Source organism: Rissa tridactyla, chromosome 6, assembly GCF_028500815.1.
Source record: "Rissa tridactyla isolate bRisTri1 chromosome 6, bRisTri1.patW.cur.20221130, whole genome shotgun sequence".
NCBI classification, from domain to species: domain Eukaryota; kingdom Metazoa; phylum Chordata; class Aves; order Charadriiformes; family Laridae; genus Rissa; species Rissa tridactyla.
In genome coordinates, this window is record NC_071471.1 from 22,460,081 (window position 1) to 22,483,318 (window position 23,238).

The 23,238-nt window shown below is 40.4% G+C and overlaps 1 protein-coding gene across 1 annotated transcript in view; it reads left to right on the forward strand.

The window, feature by feature from the left end:
* Nucleotides 1-23,238, forward strand: part of NYAP2 (neuronal tyrosine-phosphorylated phosphoinositide-3-kinase adaptor 2) — a 138,230-nt gene that overhangs the window by 36,048 nt on the left and 78,944 nt on the right. Inside the window, exon 2 of the mRNA XM_054207377.1 lies at nucleotides 21,559-21,857. Within this exon, the coding sequence (XP_054063352.1) occupies nucleotides 21,559-21,857 (299 nt within the window). The remainder of the gene's footprint in view (nucleotides 1-21,558; nucleotides 21,858-23,238) is intronic.

Genomic DNA, 23,238 nt, shown 5'->3' on the forward strand with positions numbered 1-23,238 from the left:
TGTAATGTCTCTCTGAATTACCTGAAAATATTTTAAAAGCTCTGTCACTATTCTTTCCCTAGAGATTAAAGACTAATCTTGGGTATTTGCCAACTAGGAATCTACCTAATTACCTGAGGTCACACGCCGGTCAGTAAGAGATACTTTATGAAGGTCAGGGGAATTGTTCTAGTGTTTGAAAAGTCAGTAATTGGGCACATCGTTCCCCTGGAGATCAGTTTGAGGAGAAAGTCCTGATGTCCTAACAGGCAACCCCTGATTTATGAGATGAGCCACCCCTGGGACCTTCCCACAAAGTTGAGGACTTCAGACTGGGCAGAAGACAAAGCCCAAAGCATGTATTGCAGCATCCAAGGAAGTTGGTGGCTGTTCATAGATCCAAAGGTATTTCCTCTAGTTATAAAGCAAAATTCCCTTTCTAGTCTAGTGCGTAAAAAGTATAAGGATGCTATCAGCCCTTCCCCTCCCAGAGACAGTCTCATGCACTTCTGCAGCGCCTTTTGCTTCATCACTTTCCCTGCCTTTCCCTGGCTGCACTGAACTCTACTCCCTGACCAGCTCCCCACTCCTTCAGAGCATTTTAACTTGCAAAACATAGTTGCTTATATGGAGCAAGTGCTTCTGTCCTTCCTTGGAGACCCATTCTGTCTGTTTGGCTTGTCTTATTGACATTTCTCACTGGCTAGTTCTCTGGGGACTTGTATTGTGCAGACTGGAAGGAAGGGTCTTGTTTGTCCAAAAGCAAGATGAGAGTTGTGGCTTGTGTTTGCAGGCTTGACTGAGTTATTGCTCCCAGCTGTCCTTATTACCTGTTGGAGTTGGCTAAATGAGATGTATCCTCTCCCTTATCACTGCAGTATGCAATCAGACCTCATATTGATATGCTGGGCTTTACAAGACAGGTAGGCTACTACTTGATCTGTCTAGGATCAGACATGAGGAGGATGGTCACTTCATAATGCCAGCTGAATTTAGTTTTCATCCCACTTGCCTTGAGGGAATGGCATGAGGAACAGAGTTCCTGCTAGATGGAGAGTGGTAAGAGCCCAGTCTTGCACTGATTTGGCACTAGTCCTTCAATGGGAAGGCTTCATGATGGTTAATGCCCATCGTGAGAATTGTGAGGTCTTTAATAGTTATTAAAGAGGGTTTGTTTCTCTCACTGAGCTGTTTTTAAATTAGTGCTGTGAAGCCTGCTCAGCAATGTAGTATAGAAGCAGAATAAATAGTCCTGTACTTGGATCACACTCTACTAATGTAGACTTCTTCCTGACTAGCTCAGGCCAGCAGTAATATGGATGCTTCAAGCCAGGATCACCCAGCTTCTGCCCATCCCTGGGCCGACAGCTCTTCTGGTTGACCTTGAAATAGAGATAGTTGAAGTGCTCTATGTGCAGTAGCACTAGGAAGTCTTCAAAACCCAGTGGCCTGGATCTGGCTTACAGCTTATTGGTAGCTTCCATTTGCAGGCAGGGCTGATCTGAAGGCACATCCTACCTATATTTGTTTAGCCAACGCTACCCATTTCTTTCCATTGATGAGGAAATATTTCATTGGTAACTCTCTGTCCTAGGCAAGAGCAGCAAGGGAAGCCCACAGTGAAAGCCAAACTTCAGACTTAATTCAGAGAGTAAAATCCTAGTGCTATTGAACTTGGAGGTAGAATATGTCATTGGTGCAAGGTGCTCACACTCATGGTGCTCAGATCCAGAACAAAGCCAGTACAGGCTTCAGAAAGGAAGACAATCTTAATTCCTTCTCACACGATGTAAATTTAAATTGGGTCCTTAGGTAGAGTTCAATAATAAATATGTAATAAACTACTGAACTTTTGAAAGTTTTCCCTGGAAATTTATAAAATATGCAAAGCGATGCTTGAGAGACTGAAATGGATTCTTCACAGTCATGTTTGCCCAGTAGATCATACGTGTGTAGTAAGTATTTTAAATCCTTTATTAGGGTTACCCAAAAGAGTTATTTTGTTCTAGCAGTTAAATCAATATTTAGGCAGGTTTAAGCTAGTTATATTTTTTTCCAAGGCACTGGAATGTCTTATTGTGCTTTAATCTATCCTTCAAGAACACATTTAGAAAGTATTTTTAAGTACTTCAAAGAAATATTATGACAGTTTGTTGACAAGGTAACTTCATCTAGATAGCAACATAAGGAAAAACTGAAAAGACAGGGATTACTTGACTTGGAAAAAAGAGTAAAGAAGACTCTTCTAACATATTTCCATGACTCTTTGAGCTGAAACTGGTGAACAGAAAGTTACAAGAGTTGTGGTGCTTTTTTACACCATATCCTAGGACCATGAATTCTAACAATGCATGACGTTAATATTAAGTATTTCTTTTTATGTGTTGTGCACAAAAGTGCTTTATAAAGTGTTGGGAAAATAGACAGTTGCTTGACAGTTTCTGCTAAGTAGTATTTTATATCATGCTTCTAGAAAGTAATTTTCTCCTTAGAAGTTGCTAAGACAGATCTTATCAATCCTTGGTTTTATTTTTAAGCTATAGAAAACTATGTTTAAAACATAGTTGTTATCAAAAACCTTTCCATCTTGACATGGCAAGTATGTATAGCAAAAATGAATTGATTTTCAGACTGAATTGCCTGAGCCATATTTCACGCATTGTAAGATGCATAAACATACACTAGCGGAAAACACTTGGCCTTGAAAATACTCTGCATATATAGGAATCTCCAGGATGAGGTTCTTAATTTATTGCATCAGATAGCAAACACAGAATTAGAGGGATTTCTTTATAGTAATTAAATAAATTACCTGAGAGAGGATGTACACATTAATTTTAACATGTCATTTAATGCTTCCCTGGGCCTTCTATATTGAAGTAAACTGGAATTGGGATTTTTGTTTGAATCATTGAATCATTGAAGTTTGAAGCAACTCCTTGGTTATTCTCAGTGGTAGTATCACACTCCTATCCCGTGTTTTTAGGGTAAAATAGAACATCCAAGTTAATGATCAGACTCTTATGCCTACCACATAAAGTAATGATTTATTTGACTTTGGTCATCTTGTAAACATCCTGGTGCATAGGAATCAAGCAGAGAAATACATAAAACATCTTTATTGATTTATACATACAATGACATTTACAATGTGTGGTTGCCCAAAGTAGCAACATACAATTTGGTCTGAGCATGGATATAAGTTCTCAGGCTCGGCCTCAAGAATAAACAAAATGGCAAAACTGTAATTCAAGGAAATGATCTTAGACTGACTCTTCTGAGGTAGTTCCAACTCGTTTTACATGTTGCTCAACTTAAATCATCAGATCGTCTTTCTATATCAAAATGGCAATCTTTGTTTTGGAAAGCTGCTTGCTGTAGATGAGAGTTTTGTTAGGGAATGAAGGTCACCACAAAAAAGCTCAGCAACTACATGATATGGTATCTAAAACAGTGGCATTAGTTCCCTACTCCAAATAAAGGGAAATTTTCAAGTATAGCATTGCTGTGCCAGCAATGAGAGCACCATGTCAGTAGACCTAAATCCAAACTTTGGATTTGTTTGTGAATTCAAGACTCTCATCAAGTCATGTGCAAAGGTGGGCCTGTATCAAAACACACAGTAGGTAAGTATATTTGATTCTGGTGTAGATCAGACATGTTGCAATGTTCCTGCACTATCAATAGTCTTTATGAAATACAGTGCAAAGTCTTATATCTGAGTTGGATCTAATCATTATAACATCTACTAAAATAGTGTCATTGAAATGTCATTGTACTCGTGGTCACTTTGGTGATTCTGGAGACACACAGAAGGCAAACATGGTTTTACGCCTTTACTCAGTAGTGGAGTTGAGAGTAGAAGAGTTTGCTCTCTTCAACAGATGGGTTTTATATGCAGTCCAGAGAGAGAACAAATGTCCTCCTATATGGAATATTGCCAGTTTGAATCGTGATGAAAGGCTTAGTGTCTTTGGATCTGGGCCCTGCAAATGGCTGATTTAATACTATGTCTTTTATCATTTATCTTGGCATCTGATGTTTCACCAGGGGCACCATGTGTTTATATTCAGAGTTATCCAACAAGAAGAGTAAATGGGATGAGGGGACGCCCGTGACTTGTGTAGGTCACATTGTTGTAGTAATGTATTTGCAGTGCCAAACTGGACAGCTACTTCCCCTAAAACCTCTGTCTGTCATCAGCTTGTATTTCAATTTCCCTGCAGTGTGTTTGGACTGTGTGTTAGGCCATGTATTTTTAAAGTAGGTATCGGTAATTTCAAAACCTTTTACTATCTCTGCTTCACCAGACTTTGATTCCAAGGCTGGTGTGTTTGAAGAGCTGGAAGCCATATCCAGTAGCACTTCTACAGACAACGTCTTCCACAGGGAGCGTGTTGCTTCGTCAAAGACCACACAGTCAATGTCTTAATATTACTTGTGAAAGAGAGAAGAGAACTGAATTTGACTGTCACATCTTGAGGTCTGACTTTTGACAGCTCTGCTCTTCATTTCCAACGAAGGCATTACTGTTGTTGATTCCTTTCTCAGAGAGATTCAAGTGGACTGAAAACAGGAGGAGGATGGGTACCACAATGTCTCTCCTTGTATGGCTTCTCTTCACCTGCCTTCATAAGGCTAAAGGTGCTGTTGCTGCCAGCTCATCTCTATGTTTTAAGTCCTCCGTGAATGATATGTTAGACTTCTGGGAAAATATTACAACCAAAGTACAGTCCCAAGAGGTCCCTCTGAGTTTACCCAATAAACTATGCTAAATTTAACTGGCAACCGAAATCATATTCATGGCTTTCACTGTAGCATATTTTCAGTTAAAGGGATCTCATTGCAGGGTATGTGCCATAGCAAAACATAGATTTTGCATTGCTTTATTAGAAAGCATTGAACTGTCCCTATTTAAATGTACTGTACTAGGGCTGTTATTGTTAACTGTGCATTGACACAGTATATTGTGTGAGTGATCCAAGTTTTAATGGCTTTATACTCTCCGTCAACATGATGTATCATAATTGCTTTTTTGGACCAGTTACAAGCTCAGCGTAAATATTTAGTATTAATGAATTCAGGTTTATTATGTGTAAGTGTATCTGCAGTGCAGCAAATCCATCCGTAGCCTCTTAGCATGCTCAGGGCAGGACTTCCCCCTTTCTCTCTTATTTTTCTCCTCTTCCTGCTTATTTGGCTTCTGAAAGGCACGATAACTTGCCTCTGTCTCCAGTTGTTACTGGTCCTCTCATCCTTGGCACTGCACCACGTTTACTAGACATGCTCTTGAATTTCTGTCTGTTGTGTCTTTTGTTCTGAGCAGATTGCCCAAATAGTCAAATCCGTTCACGGGTCACTGGCTGAGGGCTGTATCATATCGACAACATGAGGTATTTTATATATCTTGGTATATATCTTGTATTTTACATATCATCAGACTTTTGCTTCTCCTGCCAGCGTGCTGGGGAACTCTGGAAAGCGACACGGGACAGAATGAAATGACAGCTGTAGATAAGCCAAAAGCACATTCTGCCCTTGCTTTCCTGGTCTGAGGCCTCACTGCAAACTGCTTCTGTGCTCTCAGGCCAAAGGCTTGGCCTTCTCCTGAGGACTGCCATTGTCAATTGTGTCAAAAGAGAGTGAGTTGGGGGGGTCTTCGTAGTGTCAAAAGCTTCTTCCTGAATTAAAGTGATCCATGATGGCTTGTGATGCGCCCCTGTCTGAAGGCTCTGGAGCTGTGTTCTGGCATGCTGCACTGCATTCAGACCAGTATTTGTTGCGTATTTCAGAGGTGAAATTGTAACCACGTAGAGAAAAGCAGACGCATGACAGGGGAAGGGTGGTTCTGGGTTTGAGATTGCAGCCTAGGAATTATGGGACGTGGATTCAGGTTTTTGCTCAGCTGTATGTTCTGCATCGTCTTCCAACCTTTGAAATGGGGCAATAGCAGTTATCCCGCAGAGGTAAATAAATGATTAGGAGATGCTCAGGTACTGTAAGTCTATGAGACTATATAGCTATAAGAGACAGCTGTACAGACTGGACCCCACTTTCTCAGTGGGTCTTCTGAAGTCCTTGCCATCCTCTGGCCGTGCAGCTCCATCTATAGGCCTGGGTTCTCTTTGTCAAAACAAACTCCATCTATCTGTGTGGGTACTCAAGGGTGGTCCCTGCTTTCCCCAGTGCTCCTCATGCTCTCCTTTCCCCTTGGCTCTAGATTAAGATCAACTGTTGTAAAACGTCAGAAGAACAGGCATACAGCTGGCTACAGCTGTGGTGGTGCTGGACATTTGCACAGAAGTTCCCTCAGTGTATAAATGGAGTGCACAGGGCGATTGGTGGCCCTGCAGCATGGGGGGCATACAGAATGGAGAAGAAAGGATTGTGAAAAGATGAGACTAAAATCAAAGCCTGAGAGAAATGAGAAAAAGAGCAGTGGATGTTTCTTTCCAGGAAGTCATTGTGAATATTTAAGTTTCCTGCTGCCTTCTCACATTTTATAAATGGACTGAACAGTGACAGTTTATATTACTAAACCTAACGAGATGCTGCTAGTCTTCTGTGAAATTGGTTGGATACCTAGTGATAAGCTAATTCTTAGTAGCAGTTTTCCCCCTCATGACAGTATAAGTCCTAAATACCCAGTTTTATTTGGTGTCTTTTGTAACAAGGCAGATGTTCTTCTCATTAAGGCATGGCTGGGGTAGAGCCAGGCTCCCTCTGCACAGGCTGGCTGGTCTGGCGAGGTGATTCTGAGCTATCATGGCTCTTGGGGAGACAAGAGCCTCCGGGGGCCAAGGCTGGCTGTGATGGTACTGCCTGCTGGACACACGCCCACTGCTCCTGCCTCAGGAGACCGTGCAGATAAAATAAATGCAGGGGAAGGGAAAAGAGGTTGTTGAGGCCACCTTGTTTCCCATAGGGGTAACTGGCCAGTGGCTTAGTCTGCTTCTCTCAATCCTGAGCCTCTGTTGACCTGTGGCTTTAAAGTTTGGTACCCAAAGAGAGCACACAGTTCTACAATAGTCGTGTAATTGCTCTGTGTCTGAGATCACCTGTCCTGTGGTTAATAATGTACACATATCTCACAGAACTGCACAGAAAGCAGTAGGCATTTTTGGAGATCAGGATGATTACATCTCTAAGGCAAGCAATAAAATTGCCATTTATATTAAAAGCCCCAGAGTGCTCAAAATTTAGTTGGAAGTTGTAGATGAGACATTGCTTAATTTTCTCCTGCCCTTGCAAAATCACAGTCAATTTTTGCTGCTGTTTTTAATAATAAATTGGGGAAAATGTGCATGCTGTAAACCTTTTAGCTATGGTTATTTAAACTCTGAGGTTTTTTCTTTTTTTTTTTTTTTATTTTAAATGTTAGTAAATAACTTTAATTATTTTTTTTTTAAAGTGGAGCCTTTGTAATAAAGCCTGGTTTGGATAACTTGGAGGCCCAGCTGTTTACTGATGGAAGGCCTTTCTCATGCATTCCCTAGTAATTTAGTTAACATTGCTAATACTTTATAGTCTTAACTGCAGTAGAATAAGAACTCTACAATCATTCTGTAGGGAACTAAGCCCTCAAATTGCATGTAAAAACTGTGTTGCTGGAGCTTCCTGTAGGTTCAACTCACTGAGCTAGTCCGTGGTTTTATCAGCAATATTAATGAAGAGCACGTGTACGCCTGCTATTTGAAATTTTAAAGTTGATTTGGAGAATTCCAAAGTGGGTTTCCATTGTGAAACAGTCATCAGAACAAGCTTGTAGTGCTAGTTGCCTCTCGTATGTCTAACAAAGAAACGCCGTAGGTTGCTTTGTCCATTGACCTGCTAGTCACTTTAAACCCCAGTGGAGGCAAGCTGCTTTGAGGGTCTAGAATTACTTACTTTTTTCTGTTCAGCCTTCCAAGTATAAAGTTAAAACTATATAGATGGATTTCCCTTTGCCTTAATACAAGATTCAGAGTCTATTGAACACATCACTGGGAGCTCACCTTAATAATAATCTGAGTTTATAGACTCGCTCAGCCTGAAAATAAATTGAAAGGTACTAGAATACCGTTTCTTGCAGGGATGTTTTCTGCCATAGTGCTAATGAGCAGGCAACAGACAGACTTGGCAAGGACCAGAATAATAATAAAAACACATTAGGAATGGGAGCTAGCAAAAATAATAGAAAACACAGCAAAACAAGAAGGATCAACAATGGTCATTATTCCCAAAGAATACCAATGGAATTATTAAGTTATGTATTGGCTCATTGTCATCAGAAAACGGCACTGAAGCTTTCTGCATAAGCTGTGTAAATGGTATACGTGGGAGGTATACGTGTGTGTATAACTGTCTCTAAAGGAAATTTTGGGGAGCTTGAATTTCAAGAACTTTGTTTCGTGGGTGATTTAGTTCCTATTTCATCTCTCAGTTACCTTGCACTTTGCAGTTAAAAGGCAGGACAGAGCAACAGCCCTGAGGTGGCCAAGTGACTTGGGAGACCCATCTGACTCGCACTGCTCCTTGCTGAGCCACAAGGTGCAGCAGGGCACAGAGTGTTCCTTTCCAGGGGCAGCCTTAGTCACCTGTCCAGCCATTCATATGCACTATAGTCCCACTGAGTGACTTGACTTGTAAGAAAATGCTGACATTTGTTTATTTCCATAGAAAACAGAACTGTTTTTTCATACCCAGATCTAACCCTGTAGTCCTGACAAAGCATATGAAGTATTAGTGGGAAGGAGTCCAAGCCTGGCTTTGACAAAGGATGTGATGTGACTGTCTCTGATAATGGGACAGAGGGGACTCGGGAATGTAGTCCTGCTAGGGTTTCTCTGTTTGGTAGTGTTTTTTTCAAACTTGAGACGTTCTGTTGAATTTGACCCTCTTGTCTCAAAAGCAAGATGCTACTGATTTGTTCAGCTTACATGCTTGCTTCCTACAAGCCTGCCTCTTGGATAGCTTCATGACTTTGCAATCAGACACTTCCCAGATGAACTAGGTAGTCAGTTCATATTCTGACAACTGATGTAAACTTTTTGTGGAAGTAATATTGATATCTTTTAAACGTGATCTTTAACTGCTCTCATTGTACGTCAGTATTAATATAGGAATTCAATCTTTCATTTCCTGGCTTTATTCCTGTTTTGTTTAATCATTTGAAAAAAAATAATCCATAGACTGTCTTTTTTCTTTTCAGTTCATCAGCCAAATTTAATGTTTGTCATGAGTGTGAAAAATATAGGAAAATAGTTGATTTTTAGCCATCATTCCTATACTACTTGTGGTGCGTGCAAATGGAAATGTCTAATAACAGACTTAGGGATATGTCTAGCTTTCCTTTTTGTGGTATGCACTGCTTGATTCTGCTGAAAGTGAGGAATAAAATTAGTGCTGTTCATTTTCCTATAATTTGAAGCAACCCATTTTCTCCCAGCCTGAAATTCATGTTATTTCCCAGTCCCATTGTATTAAGAACACGAAGGAAACACTCATCTGTTCACTCCTAAAAAAGAAAATTCAAATGCGGCTTTAACACGTCTCTCTGCTGATGTGGGCTTTCTCTGACGCACATTGATTGCCTGTCATACTCTGTAAATCAAAGTTATATATCTGCATGCCCCATACTACTACTGCTAAAAAGGGATCTAATTGTTTCTCTATTCATCTTGAAGGGCAATAAACACAGATTAATAAGCATATGCATAAATAACTCATATGTATTATGAAAGATTATAATTTGCATTTATTTTTAGCTGCATTTCAAGAATTACAAATGCTAGCATCTACTAGACAACCCAGTTTTGTCACCTTCACAGTAGGGAATCTCTCCCTGGGAGACATTTCCTTTCTTTGACACCATTCTTTCATGAGCCTTCTTGAAGTTGATCTGGGTCTTGAATCAAAGCTATCCTAAAGATTTTCCCGGATACACTTGTGAAGTATGAACTCCCTTTGAATAACTGAGGGTGGATGAAAAACTTCAGCTTGCATCACTCACAAACATCTGCAGAACTCCATAGTTTCAATTTCCCAAGTTTTTTCTCCAGTGTCTCACAATCCTTAGATTGTATTTAGTTTTCCCTTCCAGAATTCAACAACAGGATTACAAAAGAGCCTTGGCACTTTTCTGAAGAGTGTGTTGTTACTCGGGGAGATAAAGCAAAACTTGAAAACATGACCACAGGTAACCATATAACTGAAAACCCCCAATGAGAAATATGCTGGTTTTACCCTTTACCTCCACATGGATTCTAGAAGGCACTCTTTAGAGCTGCAGTAATGTAATTGTGCTGCTTCTGTCTTTTCTTACCTCTAATCACCTGCCTTTGTTGTGAAGCAATGCATCCACTGGCTAAATAGCTAGGTGCTGATAGGCTTTATTTAACAATTATCTTTCACTTCTTACAGAGTAAAAAATAAAATACAAAGAGATTCTAGAGACCAGAATAACGATGTGGTCATGACCAGGAACATGAACATTCTAGGTAGCCTAGAAAGCCATTTCCCAGGCAAATTCATATAAGTGTGTGTGTGAAGTCCAGTGCGGTTTGTGCTTCCTAGAACTCAGTAGCCCTTTTCTGCATTTAGTAAGTGGGTGACAGTGCCTATTAAAAGATATGTTGCCATGAGCTCCTTGGAGGACTTGAAAGCCTGCCTGATCCAGTTCTATACATAACGGCCCAAAACGCTTGAGTCAAGGCTGCTCTGGTTTAAGGTTTTTATCATGAGACCATCTTTAATGAATTTTTTTTTTGGCTCAGCATTGCCAAACTTGAAATCCTGGGGTAGCCGGTGCAGTAAGCACACAGCAGCAGGCTGCTGTGTCCTCTGTGGGCACTGGACAGCAGGGCAGGGAAAGGGGCATTGCATATTCTGAAACAGAGAACAATAGTATTTTCCTGTTTAAAAAAACCAACCAACCAAACAAACAAAAAAGCAAAGTTGAATTGCTCTTACTAGAGACACGGAGATATCCCTTTGTGCTGCCTAGTGTGCAGACTAGCTGATTTGAGCTGCAGTGCTTGGTGTGTACATACAAGGTGTCTCTGAGCCCCTTGCTGGCTTAAGTTGTTGTGAAGTAGACAGTTGCCTGCAATGTAGCATTGGAAGATGGAAAAACACAGTTGATATTACGCCTGGGTTATGTTTTCTAGATAAAAGACTTTTTGAAGGGGCTTAAGTGACCTAGAAATGTACATATGCTAAAACTTACCAGCAGCATTGCAGATTTTCATAGTGCAAAGAAAAGCAGCAACATGTTATTTTTGATTTGTCATCTTTTTGTAAAATGAGATCCAGACTTTGTGTAACCCTGGTTGCCACAGCTGACCACCTCAACTCACAGAAAGCACTGTTCCTTGCAAGCTCAGTTACTACGAACATGCCACTCAATGAAGGACAGTTCCAAGGAGTTACCTGAGGAATTTACCATTATACCATTGAATGCAGGTTACAAGGGTATTTGCTCTTTGTTTTAATGTTTTACCTCCCTAAAAAAATCCACACAGTTTTTCACAGCTTGGAAAACATACTTACTCTTGCATTAGCAAAATTTATTTCACTGCAGCTTCATAGGCTGTACTGATGATCCTTTGGGCAATGTAAATATGTGTCACTAAAGGAGCATTTAGGTACTACCTTCCCTTGGTGTCAGAGCTTGTTGGATGTAGTTTTTGCTCAACTATTTGGTAAAAAGCTACCCCTCAGAAAAAAAAAAAGGCAAACACAGCACAGCAGTGACTTTAAAATAATAAGTAGCTGAACATCCACATCTGCAAAAGTAATTCCGAGAGGGATGAAAATCAGCGTATGTTCATTTTTGGCAGCTTATTGACAGCTTTTATTGTAACCAGTTGTCTCTGGTGTTAAATTCCTGTATATATAGAGACTTTTTAGTAGTCTGCTAGAGTTACTGGATCTGGCTGGTTAGCTCTGCATGGATACAAAGGAGAAAAGAGTTCCTATACTTTGCATTTAGACAATTCACCTTGATTTCTAAGGGGAATGCATGGTCATGCAATGAGCTTATTGGAAAACTGAGTGTGGAAATGGTTCAGGGGCCTCTGGATACATATGTGCATGGGGCAAGCTATACTTTTGCTAGCTAACATCTTTCAGTGTCCTGACTGACGTCACTAAGTCTTAACCACCTATATGCCCGTTATACTTGTTTTTCACATGCTCTGACATGCAATATTAAATCAACTGTGTTTCTGAAAATATTATGTCCTTTTTTATTTCTTTCTCTGAACAAATAACCAGCTTGTGACAACCCTTGCTAAGAAACTGGTATCCATCAAGACTGAGAAAGAGCTGCTTTATATTATTATTTCTAAATTTAGGTGTGAAGCACATTACTGTTCTGTTGTGGCAAAAATGGTCACTTTGTTATGGGATAAAAAAGTGACATAAGCAGAGAGATTTTCAAAGTGACTTTGTATCTTGGTGAACAAGGCGCTCCAGGGTTTGATGCTGTCGATACTGGTGTACAGGATTTCATGTAGTTTCACTTAGCAGATTGAGACTGTCCAGGGAAGGAGGAGAGAGAGAGACCAGAGTATGCATCTGTATGGAGTGATTCCCTTTCCTGTTTTTTGGGTTTCTCACACTGTAAAAAATGTTTAACTTAGTTTTTTGACTCTTTGTTTCATTTTGCAAGGCACAGACAGATATTCATGATGTCCAGTTAAATCACAGAGCTCTGATTGACAAATGAGTCGAAAACTTCCCTCCAGAAATCAGAAGGAACAGAGAGATGGTTTATATGTATACTGATTAGCGCAAGGTTAGTAATGCTACCTGGAAAGTCAAGGAGGGGACTCTGGCAGGGCTCTTCCAGTGCAAAAAAAATGGTTTTCTGATGAAGATTTCTATGGACTCCAGCACCTGTGACAGTAAGGTGATGTATTCAGCAGAGCATTTATGTAGTTAGGGTGAGGTAAGCTGCAGTAAGTTAATTTTTTTTTTTTGTTTCTTGGGCAAAGACCGGTTCAGCACACAGAAACATTGTTAAGCAAGGAAAATACCTAAGTAAGCCTTGTGCTGTTTTGGAGGAACTTGCACTGTGCATTTCCCTTCAACAAAAATTTAAAAATACGATTTGTAGATTAAAATGGATTTAGTCCCATTTAAATTGCTAATGTGCAGATGCTTTTTTAGTAACAACAAACTGACCCTGGATACCTATGAAAGCAGTACCTAAAATTGTTACCTGGAATATTTGGATATATGCCTGTTCAAGAGCATGCAAATCTCTGAGTTTTGCCATGTGCTGCAATGTCTGGAAGCAAAATTGCCCTATATGAATATAACAGATCTGGAGTGGTGAGCTGCCAAAAGTCAAACATTTGCATAAAACTGGCCCTTCAGTGGATCCCGCGTCCCTGTCGCAACCCTACTGTGACTGTGCTACTGAGACCACCTCCCAGGCTCTGTGTGCCAGGCAGCGCCTCTCCCTGTCTTACCTACTCACATGACATTTAGAAAACAGAGGCACAAAGCCAGCCCAGGGAATGTATTTTGAACTGGGAGTTATGAATGACAGTATTATCAGCAGAATTATGTGAATAACTCGAGTTTCGCGTCACTAGTTGAACAAAAAAACCCCTGTATGTTTTGCTGTGCATCACGCTGAAGTGAAATTTGTGAGGGGTTTTCCTGCAAAATGTAATGATGTTTTTCCTGTTCACTGGTCAGGACTGAACTCCTTTCTCTTTGAGGCTGGAGGCCATAGGAAGAATTTATTTAAAACCTTAATTTCCTTCTATTTGAGCTTGGATTTTAGAAAGAAAGTAGAGTCATGTTTGCTTGAGGGACTCAGAAGAGCATCGGTATAATCACTGTTTGAAATAAGCCTGAATCTGGAAAGGTTAAACACAGTGTAATATCTTGGCAGGCACAGTGTACTTGGTTTACAAATTGCCGTTGTTAGAGTCGGCACATTTCATTCATTTGTCCAGGTTTAAACTTTTCACGGCATCTGATCCATGAAAAGGCTTTTTTAATTTTACAGATTTCCCTGCTATTACAACTCCTCGACTCAAAACCAAAGAAACGTTTTATTACAAAAATCCACAAAAATGGTTTTATATGTTAATTTATTCCCATAGCTCATTGAAATATTTACTTAGCCACAGTTGCTCAGGCGGAGTGGAGTCTGCGCCATGTGGTTTTCCACTGAATGTGACAAAAACACAGCCTTGTTCTAGCTCCACCCATTTTTGACAGGATTCAAAACCCCACTCCATTAACGTGAACATGCATTTGCACTCAGTTTAAACATTGCATATGGTTGATGTCTAATTCTAGGTGACTCTGAACATATGAGCTTTCATTTACTGGCTTTTAGCTGTGCATCTCCCATGCAAAATTAAAAATATCTGTAGTCATATAAAAGCAGAGCGCTTTTCACTCCTGCTTGTTAAATGTCTTCTGTATTCACAACTTGCAGACCTTTCCATATGCATCAGTTGGTCGTCACTGGTCATATGTGGGACTGGAGCACTGGAGACACTGTGCCCCAGATACAGTAGTACGTGTCGATCCTCTGAGGAAATCAACATCAGGTCCTTGTGGATGTTCAGCCCAACGTACTTGTTGTTAAACCCCATTTTAAAGAGGCAGCCTACTGAAGACAGAAGGAATGCCAGTGGAAATAAGCTGCACTTTTGTTAAAACTCATGAAATATAGTTTTGTTAAGCTCTCTGTGCATCAGAAAGGTCCTTACTCCTGAGATACTCCTTTCCAAGCTGTCTAGCTTATGTTAAATTTCTTGTAAAAATAGGATACATAGGTTTTATTGATCAGTGTTTCTTATAAAGTGTTTTGGGCTTGGTTTGATTGTTTTGATTATTTTTTTGTTCTTTTTTCAAAACCTCGACTAATGTTAGCATTTTCAACCTTTTGCATTATAAAAATAGTTGAATGTGGCTCATAGCAGATCACCATTTGAAATGAGGTTATCTGGCATCTTATGGAAAACCTGCTGTGGAAAGCCTTGGTTAGTTTTGCTTTTATGATCTGTTGCGCACTGCCTAGGAATTACAGCTACCTTTTGGTTGCTCACCAGAGACTTAGTTACTCTTGTGGTGCAGCCAAAACATGTGATGGTTCAGTTTCATCTGGACAGATTTCTGCATGCAAGATTCAGTCCTGCCAGGGATGGCAGGAGCCAGGCTCACAACAGCAGCACAGAGTGCTGTTAGAGGTATAGGTTGGCTTGAAGAAATGACTTCCTAGAAATAACCCAGTGTCAGACTGCATGGGCACATCGCTAAGTGGTACTGCTTAGAACCGATTCACCAGCGACAAGCAATTTCTGCAAGGCTTCCTAGTTATTCCAGTGCAATAATGCAGGTACGCAAGGGAGTGTCAGCTCATTGCATGTTTGCAGGATCAAACCCTGGGCCTGTGGGTTTGACAGGTGTGATAAAAGAATAAGTTTTACTTTATAGCACTAATGTATTCTGTGTCCTGAGAGGCCTGACTTCTTAAGCAAGCACCTGATCTCGTACCTCAAAAGCAGAGGCGTATGGCAGAGGTAAGATGTTTGATGTGCATAGACATGTCAGTTGCTCACTTTAGATAGTCCTCCAGGTGCACAAAATTACTCTAAATTTGACCTTTGTCATGATTCATTTACACTTTAGCCTGAATCTAAAAGGATGGTAGTAGTATCCTCTGGATCTTGATGTAAGATCATCATGAGTCATTTGGAGTCTTTCAGCAAATAATGCAGAAAAAATCATATATGTATATTACTTGGGAGTAAGGAGGGAGACCTCTGAAGAGTAATTTTTATAAAAAAAAGAAAATAAATGTGTCTAATTTGTATGTTTAATTTCTATAATAAAAATAGTGAAGCTTTGTGTAAACCCATACTTGCAGTGCAGTTTCCTGAATCCATGATTGCGATTCGGCCCTTCTTTCTTCCGTATCACACTTCATGGTCTGCTGAAATCATGTTTAGGAGGATAAAAATAGTACATCTTCTGTTTTTTGGCATCCAACCTCTAATTTACAAATATAATTTATGCTAATCTTGAAAGTGCTTCTCAGATACAAAGTAAAATGTGTCATCCTTAGTATATGTGTGTATAATTTATTCTGATGGGGAATAGACATTTCAAAGCCATTTCAGCCCTTTATACTCAGAACATTTGATATGAGCAGAGGAGCTGGGTGTTCATTGCTGTAAGAGTAGGGAAGTGGTTAAAAAAGCCTACAATAACAGTAGCTATTCTCTTAACCCAAAAAACCAGTAGATGCACGAAGGAATGAACTGCTGTTTGAGCATCAAGCCAGCTCATATACAATCCCTGAGTTAGGTATTTTTATTCATTTTGTAATTTCGCTGATCATTAGTCATTTTTATGATGGACTTATAAAAATCTTCTTACACCATCACAGTTAATTTTTTGTGACTTCTCTTTTCTTCAGTCTGAGTCAGATGGCTTCCCTGGTGGATTAGGTGTATGTCGGGGGGGGCAGCACTGCGTGGGCTTGCAGATCCCCCGAGGGAAGAGACCTGGCCATCCATGTGCATTATTTGCCTTGTAATTCATAGTTCTCCCCGCTTCTGCAGAGGAGCCTGCAGAAGACTCCCAGCCCAGTATCTGCCAGCTAACAAACCAGTATGTGTGATCGAGCCTTCCTCCTGAAGCACAAGAGAAGTGAGCAGCTGCTATTGAAATGGCTTCTCTTGGTTGTCTGGAATTTCAACACTTGAAGAAGGGTGACCTGCTGTGGTCCCAGACTGGGGTGCATCACAGCAAAGAAATGGCAAAATACTGTCACAGATGCCACGTCACCAGCAGAGTACATCTCCCCTTCCTCCTGCTTAGAAGGTCAAGTCTCATAATCAGGTGTAGTTCCCCTTCTGAACTTGTGGATAAAAAGGCAGAAAGTCTCATGTAAAGGAGCACAGGAAGAAAAACAGAAACCTCAGAATGATGAGGAAAACTACCAAGTGGTTCTTCGTGCCTGAGGCACGAAACTAATCCATTGTAAGTCTGAACTGATAAGAGAATTTCTGGAAGAATAGCAAGAACAAGGGTAGATACATGGCTGGGAAGAAAACGTCGCTCTAGGGTATTCTGACTTTATGGGACTTAGATATTCCCAAGAATTCTCCTACTCCTTACAAGTGCACTGGGGGATTTAATATTCCACATTGTTTACAGTTAAAGCAGTAACACCAAGTAAAACAAAAGTTTTCACACAAATATTAATTTGTTTTTCAGGAATTAATTCAGTTTCTGCCTGGATCAAGTAATGAAACTTCACAAAGCAAAGTAAAACTGTTATTTGCAATGCTAAGTAGGAACAATGCAAATTAAAAAGACCACACTGATTGAGGCGGTCTCTGGATACTTTTTCTTCATTGTGTATTTTTCAGCAATGTGAGGACAAGTTCTTTTTGTTTTACTTTTCTAACTTAACTTGAAAATATATTCCTAGTCAATAGGAACATTATGACTCATGGCAAAGCAAGGTGGAAATGACCTTGCCTGTGCTCTCTGTCCATTTAGAGTATTTTCTGTCATCATTTTTAATGTTTAGCCTTCCTCTATAACTTGCCCTCTTGTGATGTGTAATAAAATGAATAATATAAAAGACTTTCCCCTCTGTGGTTCTTCAGACATGTGAACATTTTGGTTATTCTGTGCTGTAGTTTGGTCAATGCTTCAGTCTCTACTTGATAGAATAGAGCAGGCAGAGCACAATAAGCTGAGCTGTAACGTGTCCAGGACTGCCGTGATTACAGCTTATGTGCAGGCAGGCTGATACCGCAGGTGGGAATCGCAAGGTCAGTGTGATTTTTATGCTAGCCCAGTTCTGACCTCAGAAATCTCAGCTGACAGATAAAACCTGTATTGGAGGTATAACGAGGCTCATCAAATCCATCAGCTGGAGCTCTTGTTCATATTTTTGAAATGAAAGCTGAAATCCACTATTACTGATTTAAGGCAGACCCAGCCATTTTGGTATTTGTTGTAATAATTTGATTCCAGTACTGTGTGGGAGAGGGATGGGTAGATCCACTTACCTTCCAGTGCACCCAAGGAGGGAGTGTGTAATCTGGCGGCACTCAGTGGTCCACATCGGACTTGTTCGGTAGCTTTGGAGAAGGCCTGTAACATGTTTTTGAAAGCAGAGCTGCTTCACAACACTCTTCTTACGGGTGTTTGGAGCCAATCTCGCTGCACTGCCCGTTTTTCCACCCACTGCAGCCGATGGGTGGGTCGCTAGACATAGGCAAATGCTGAAGTGCATTTTCAGCACCAAGTCAGCTTTACTGTAAGTGTGTAATGTGAGTGATTGTATGATTAATTTTGTTATTATATAACTCATGTCTCTCTTTGTAGACAAATGTGTTGCATTTTTAACGGTTATTTGAACACTGTACATAATTCTTTGTCAGAGAAGCAGCTGAACCTGGCCAAGTTCAAATTGAACTTCCCAGAGGAATAATCCAAATCTGTATTTCCATATATATTAATAAACTGTGTAATACTTGCAGCAACTCACATAATACAGTTTTGAAATGAGATAGAACTCATTATCAGTACAATGAGGAGCATAGGCTCTTTCCTGTCAGAAATAATGGAGTGAGATCATCTACACAGTTATTTTCCCTCGCTGTCTCTGTAGTCATTTATGCAGCAAGGTGCGTATAAATCTTTCTTGGCCTGTTGTGCTGTAGTGGGACATACAGCAGCCTCAGCCAACTCCTGTGGTTGCAATCAGGAGGAGTATATAAATAAATCCTTCAATTCTGTCAGGTTTCATGATGTAACATCAGCACTGTGCATTGCAAAGCTGCGTTGCACGAGTCCATACTGCTGCCTGAGGGTAGGGGATGCCACACTTGAAATCTGTTGTCCTGCTTTTGTATTTGTGCTCTGGGTATGAGTCTGGAGTGACTCCTTTCTCTTTGCCCCATAATGGATTTCAGTCTGTATTACTGAGATGTACTTGGTACTCCACCCGATGTTACACTTGCACTTAGTAGTCAAGCTATGCTAGGAAATACCTGCTGCCCAGCACTCGGGGATCGCTACCAGCATAAGTAACAAACCTAAGCCTTTTGTGGTCCTGGCTGATGACCAGGGTCCTGGACCAAGAATTAGAGGCTAGTCATCTTCAGCTTGGGGTTTACAGTGCCTAACCATCAGCTGAAGATTGGCTCCTATGCTCAAAGAGAAATGCACTCTCTTTTAAATGTGTCTGAAAAGAGGGAAATGATGTCCTGCTGTTTTGTCTAGTAGCTGAGCAGAGGATGTAGAAAAGCAAGACCAGATCTACTTCAGCCTTGAAGCAGAACAGCAAGGTCTGTTCCCATCTGTACCTGCAGCCTCTCTCTGACCTGGCTGTAGGCTGTTTATTCTGGAGTAAGCGTAGGAAGTGAGACGGGTTTTCATACACAATGTTGAAAGGAATTCAGTGAAGAATGAAAAAGCTATGGGAAGAGAAGGAAAAAGAAAGGACATGATTTAATTTTTTAATGAAACAGTGCATTTAGACATTGGACTTATATTTTGAAAGTTTTTATTTCTGGAATACAAGATGCAGCAGTGGCATCGTAAAAATATACCATGCTTCGTATAAACGCAGTTCTGTGTATTCTTAGGAAAAGGGTGAAACCTATAAGCTCAGTGGAATTTGTGCAAGTCCATCCACAGCAGAATCTGCCGTATAGTGTGTGCTTTAAACACCTCCATGCAGCAGTAAAGTAAATGCACTAATTAAATAATGTAACATGATAAGAATTTTAATGTTAGAGACATGGCAAACTGAAATTTTGTTTGCTAAACATGATTTATCCAATGGACTTAAGGAAGGAAGCAGACTCCCCACCTGCGTTCTTCAGCATGTTTGGCTAGTAATCTTCTTTAAATAATGTGACAGGCCCTTTTTGTAGTCCAGCGTCAGAGGATTATATGATTTTTAGAACAATTTATGAAAGATTAGTAGGGGCATAGTTAATCATTTAAATTAGCCACAGGTTTTTTATTAATCTTCAAATTAATGAGTTCTACCTTTTGATCTTTCTGGCTGCAAATCCCTCTTGGATTGATGCCAATTAGGATTCTGTAATATCTTGGTTATGAACATGGACCAGTGTGTGTGGCATGCATGTGTCCACGTGTGTGTGTACGTGTGCGGGTAGATGGCAGTGCCCCTGGCGAGTGGCACATGTTCACTTAGACCTGTTCAGTTGTTACCAATTTGGAAAGTGGACCTCTCCACTAGAGGAAATTAAATGAAAATGCAAGGACAGTAGTAAGTGAACGAAGGTTCTGCTTTATCATGCACAAAGTTGTGTGTTGCACCATGCCAATCAGATGCTTTTAGGACAATTAGATACAGCTTGTGTATTACCTACAGTGAAGATGGGGACAGTATCGGAGAATGAAGTGACCTCACTCATTCTTCATATGAACCTTTGAGAAATGTTCTTGGCTTTTAAAGAGGAAAATGTGTTCAGCACCAAATAAGTCGCACCAGCCCAAGGCAACATCGAATAGGAAACTTGCAGAAGAGCAGACTGACCCTGCTTAGAGCTTCAGTCTGTGTGAAGGGGAAACAGGAGGCAATTAGGGCTTTCCAGAACTTCACTGTTCTCATACTGACATTTCTACATGCCCACAGTGGTACCATTTCAAACCTCGTTGCAAACAGGCCCATGTTGACCTGTGTGTGTTGCTGAGTTTCTCTGCATAGTCACTGAATTGCCTTAATTGAAATGTGCTGTAGGTTTTACAGTATAAGCATCGGTAAGAGCTGCTTTTCAGAGCTGCTAAGCATGGATGAGTATAGCAGAAATAATACCAGCTTCTCAGTCCTGCCATCTGCACTACAATGTAGTACTTGATATGACAGCACTTGTTTCAGCTGTGCTTTCCTTCTTCTATACCTGTGTTTCTGAGTGGTTGGAGGTTATTTTCTTTCTGGTGTCCCATAGTCCACTGCCTTTTCATCTCCTGCACTTGTACCTTACTAGTCTGATGCTGCTTGTGTTGCAGCTTCATGTGGATTTAATGAGATGTTAGTGTTCAGTTTCCTATATCCAAGTAATTTTTTAGAGCATTGCTTTCTCTTACCATTCTTTAGTCTGAAGGGAAATGATTGATTGGAGCCTTGTTTCCCAAGGTACATGAGGATCTGTAGTCAAAGATGAGTGCAGGCGAGTGCAGATCAATACACGATGTTGCATTTCTAAAGCAGTATTCTTTGCCCTACTGGCAGTCTTTTGTCTTCCTGAAAACTCAGTTCTGACTTCCAATGTTTGAAATTTGTTCTATAGACAATTTCTAGCCACAATGCTGTGAAACCTGAACAAAGCTTCTCGATTTCTTCTTGTAAAATTTTGAGTGAGTGCATAGTGGTATATCTACATCGCAGTCGATGGAAACTTACGTTCACTTCTGTTCTAGTAACTGTCTTGTTTTAAGAAAAGAGCATTGCTTGTTTACAAAGCTAAAAGTACAATCTGCTCAACACAGGCAGAACTGAGACCCTGCTTCCAGGTACAGTTCAGGCAAAGGTGGATTGTTTACTTATATGTGTATTTTCTCTTACAGCATAGGTGGAGAAGTAGTGAGAGGAAATGAAGGAAGCTACGTGGGGAAACATTTCCGCATGGGATTTATGACAATGCCTGCTCCTCAGGACAGACTGCCACATCCTTGCTCCAGTGGCTTTACCGTGAGATCCCAGTCTCTTCATTCTGTTGGAGGAACCGATGATGAAAGTAGCAGCTCTCGTAAGCAGCCACCTCCAAAACCGAAGCGAGACCCCAACACCAAATTGAGCACCTCATCTGAAACAGTCAACACTGGAACAACAAGTAAGAGTGGGAAACTACCGGACAGGACTGAAGGTAAACACTATATTTCTTTGGAAAAAAGGCTTTTGGTGACCCACTGTTAAGGTTGTCTAGTTGGTAATTTTGCATTGAAGAATTACTTGTATGTTTCCCTATCTGTGCCAGCACAGGTGTCCTAGATCAATGTTCTCCAAATTTTGGACCAGTCAGTAATTGTCAACCTTTGATATTTCTCACAGAACCATACCACTTATATGGCCTGCTTATATACTGGGGAATGTGTCAAATTTATTCAAAATGGGAGGAAAAAGAGATTGCTATCAGATGGCATATAGGACACTGTTATCTGCATGCCAGCCAAGGACCACTCGCCATATCACTAGCACTGTGAAAACCACAGCTTTAGAGAGTGTCCTGCTCAACAAAGAAGTGAAGGACAGAAATTATTAAAAAGAATACTGCCTGGCATTGAAACGCTACAGCAAGGAAATACCATCCAATGGTAAAAATTGTACCCGAGATGGTATAAGGTATTGCCCAAAGCTTCTGTTTGCATATGAGTCTACATTTTCTCTTCCCATTCCTCCCAGTTATGTTTCAGCCAATGCAGCATTCAGAAGAAAATAAACAAATGCGTTGAATAAGGATATCACTTCGTTACTTTGAATTACTAAAGATGAGCTAACCCTATAGGGATCTTCTCCTTCCTTTCTTCCATGCTGCAAATGCATTTTGTGCAGCAGTAGGACCAGCTGTACTCCCTGCTAGGAGAGATCAGGATGACTCTGCATCACAGTGTGAACCGTGAGAAGGAACCCTTAGGGACAAATGGGTTTGATCAGTGCTGGTCTTTCCCGCTGCTATGTTACATATCAGTTTTGACAGCCCACGCAGTATGTTGTGCTCTTAGTGCGTATCTCTTCTGATTGGTGTTGTGGCCAGAAACACTTGTTAATTGTATTCATGCTACAACCCCTTTTAAGCAAATCTGATTTTAAAAGGTCATCATTGATAAGAAAGGTGCAAAGGAATGTATAATTCAACTGGTGGTACATATGTCTACAGTTGTGAGGTTGGACAGAAACACTGAACAAAAGTAGACTTATTTATGCTGCTGTTGGTAGTTATTTTGCATATGATGTTTACCATTACTTTCATAGCTTGTTCTCTACAGTGAACGTTACGTCAACTCCACTAAATAGACTAACATGACAAATCCAAGTATTAAGTACCAGCCCTTAATAAAAGCAGTTTACCACAATTTTACTGGACCAAGCCTACATAGAAACCATTCAGATTTGTGCCACAGACAGATTTAAAATCTTATATCAGAAAGTCTTTCAAGTCTTTCATTTAACTCAAAAAGTGACTGCATGGCACAAACTTCTTGGTTTGATACGTTCTGAGGTGAAAAGCAGGAGCTCTTAAGTTCCTC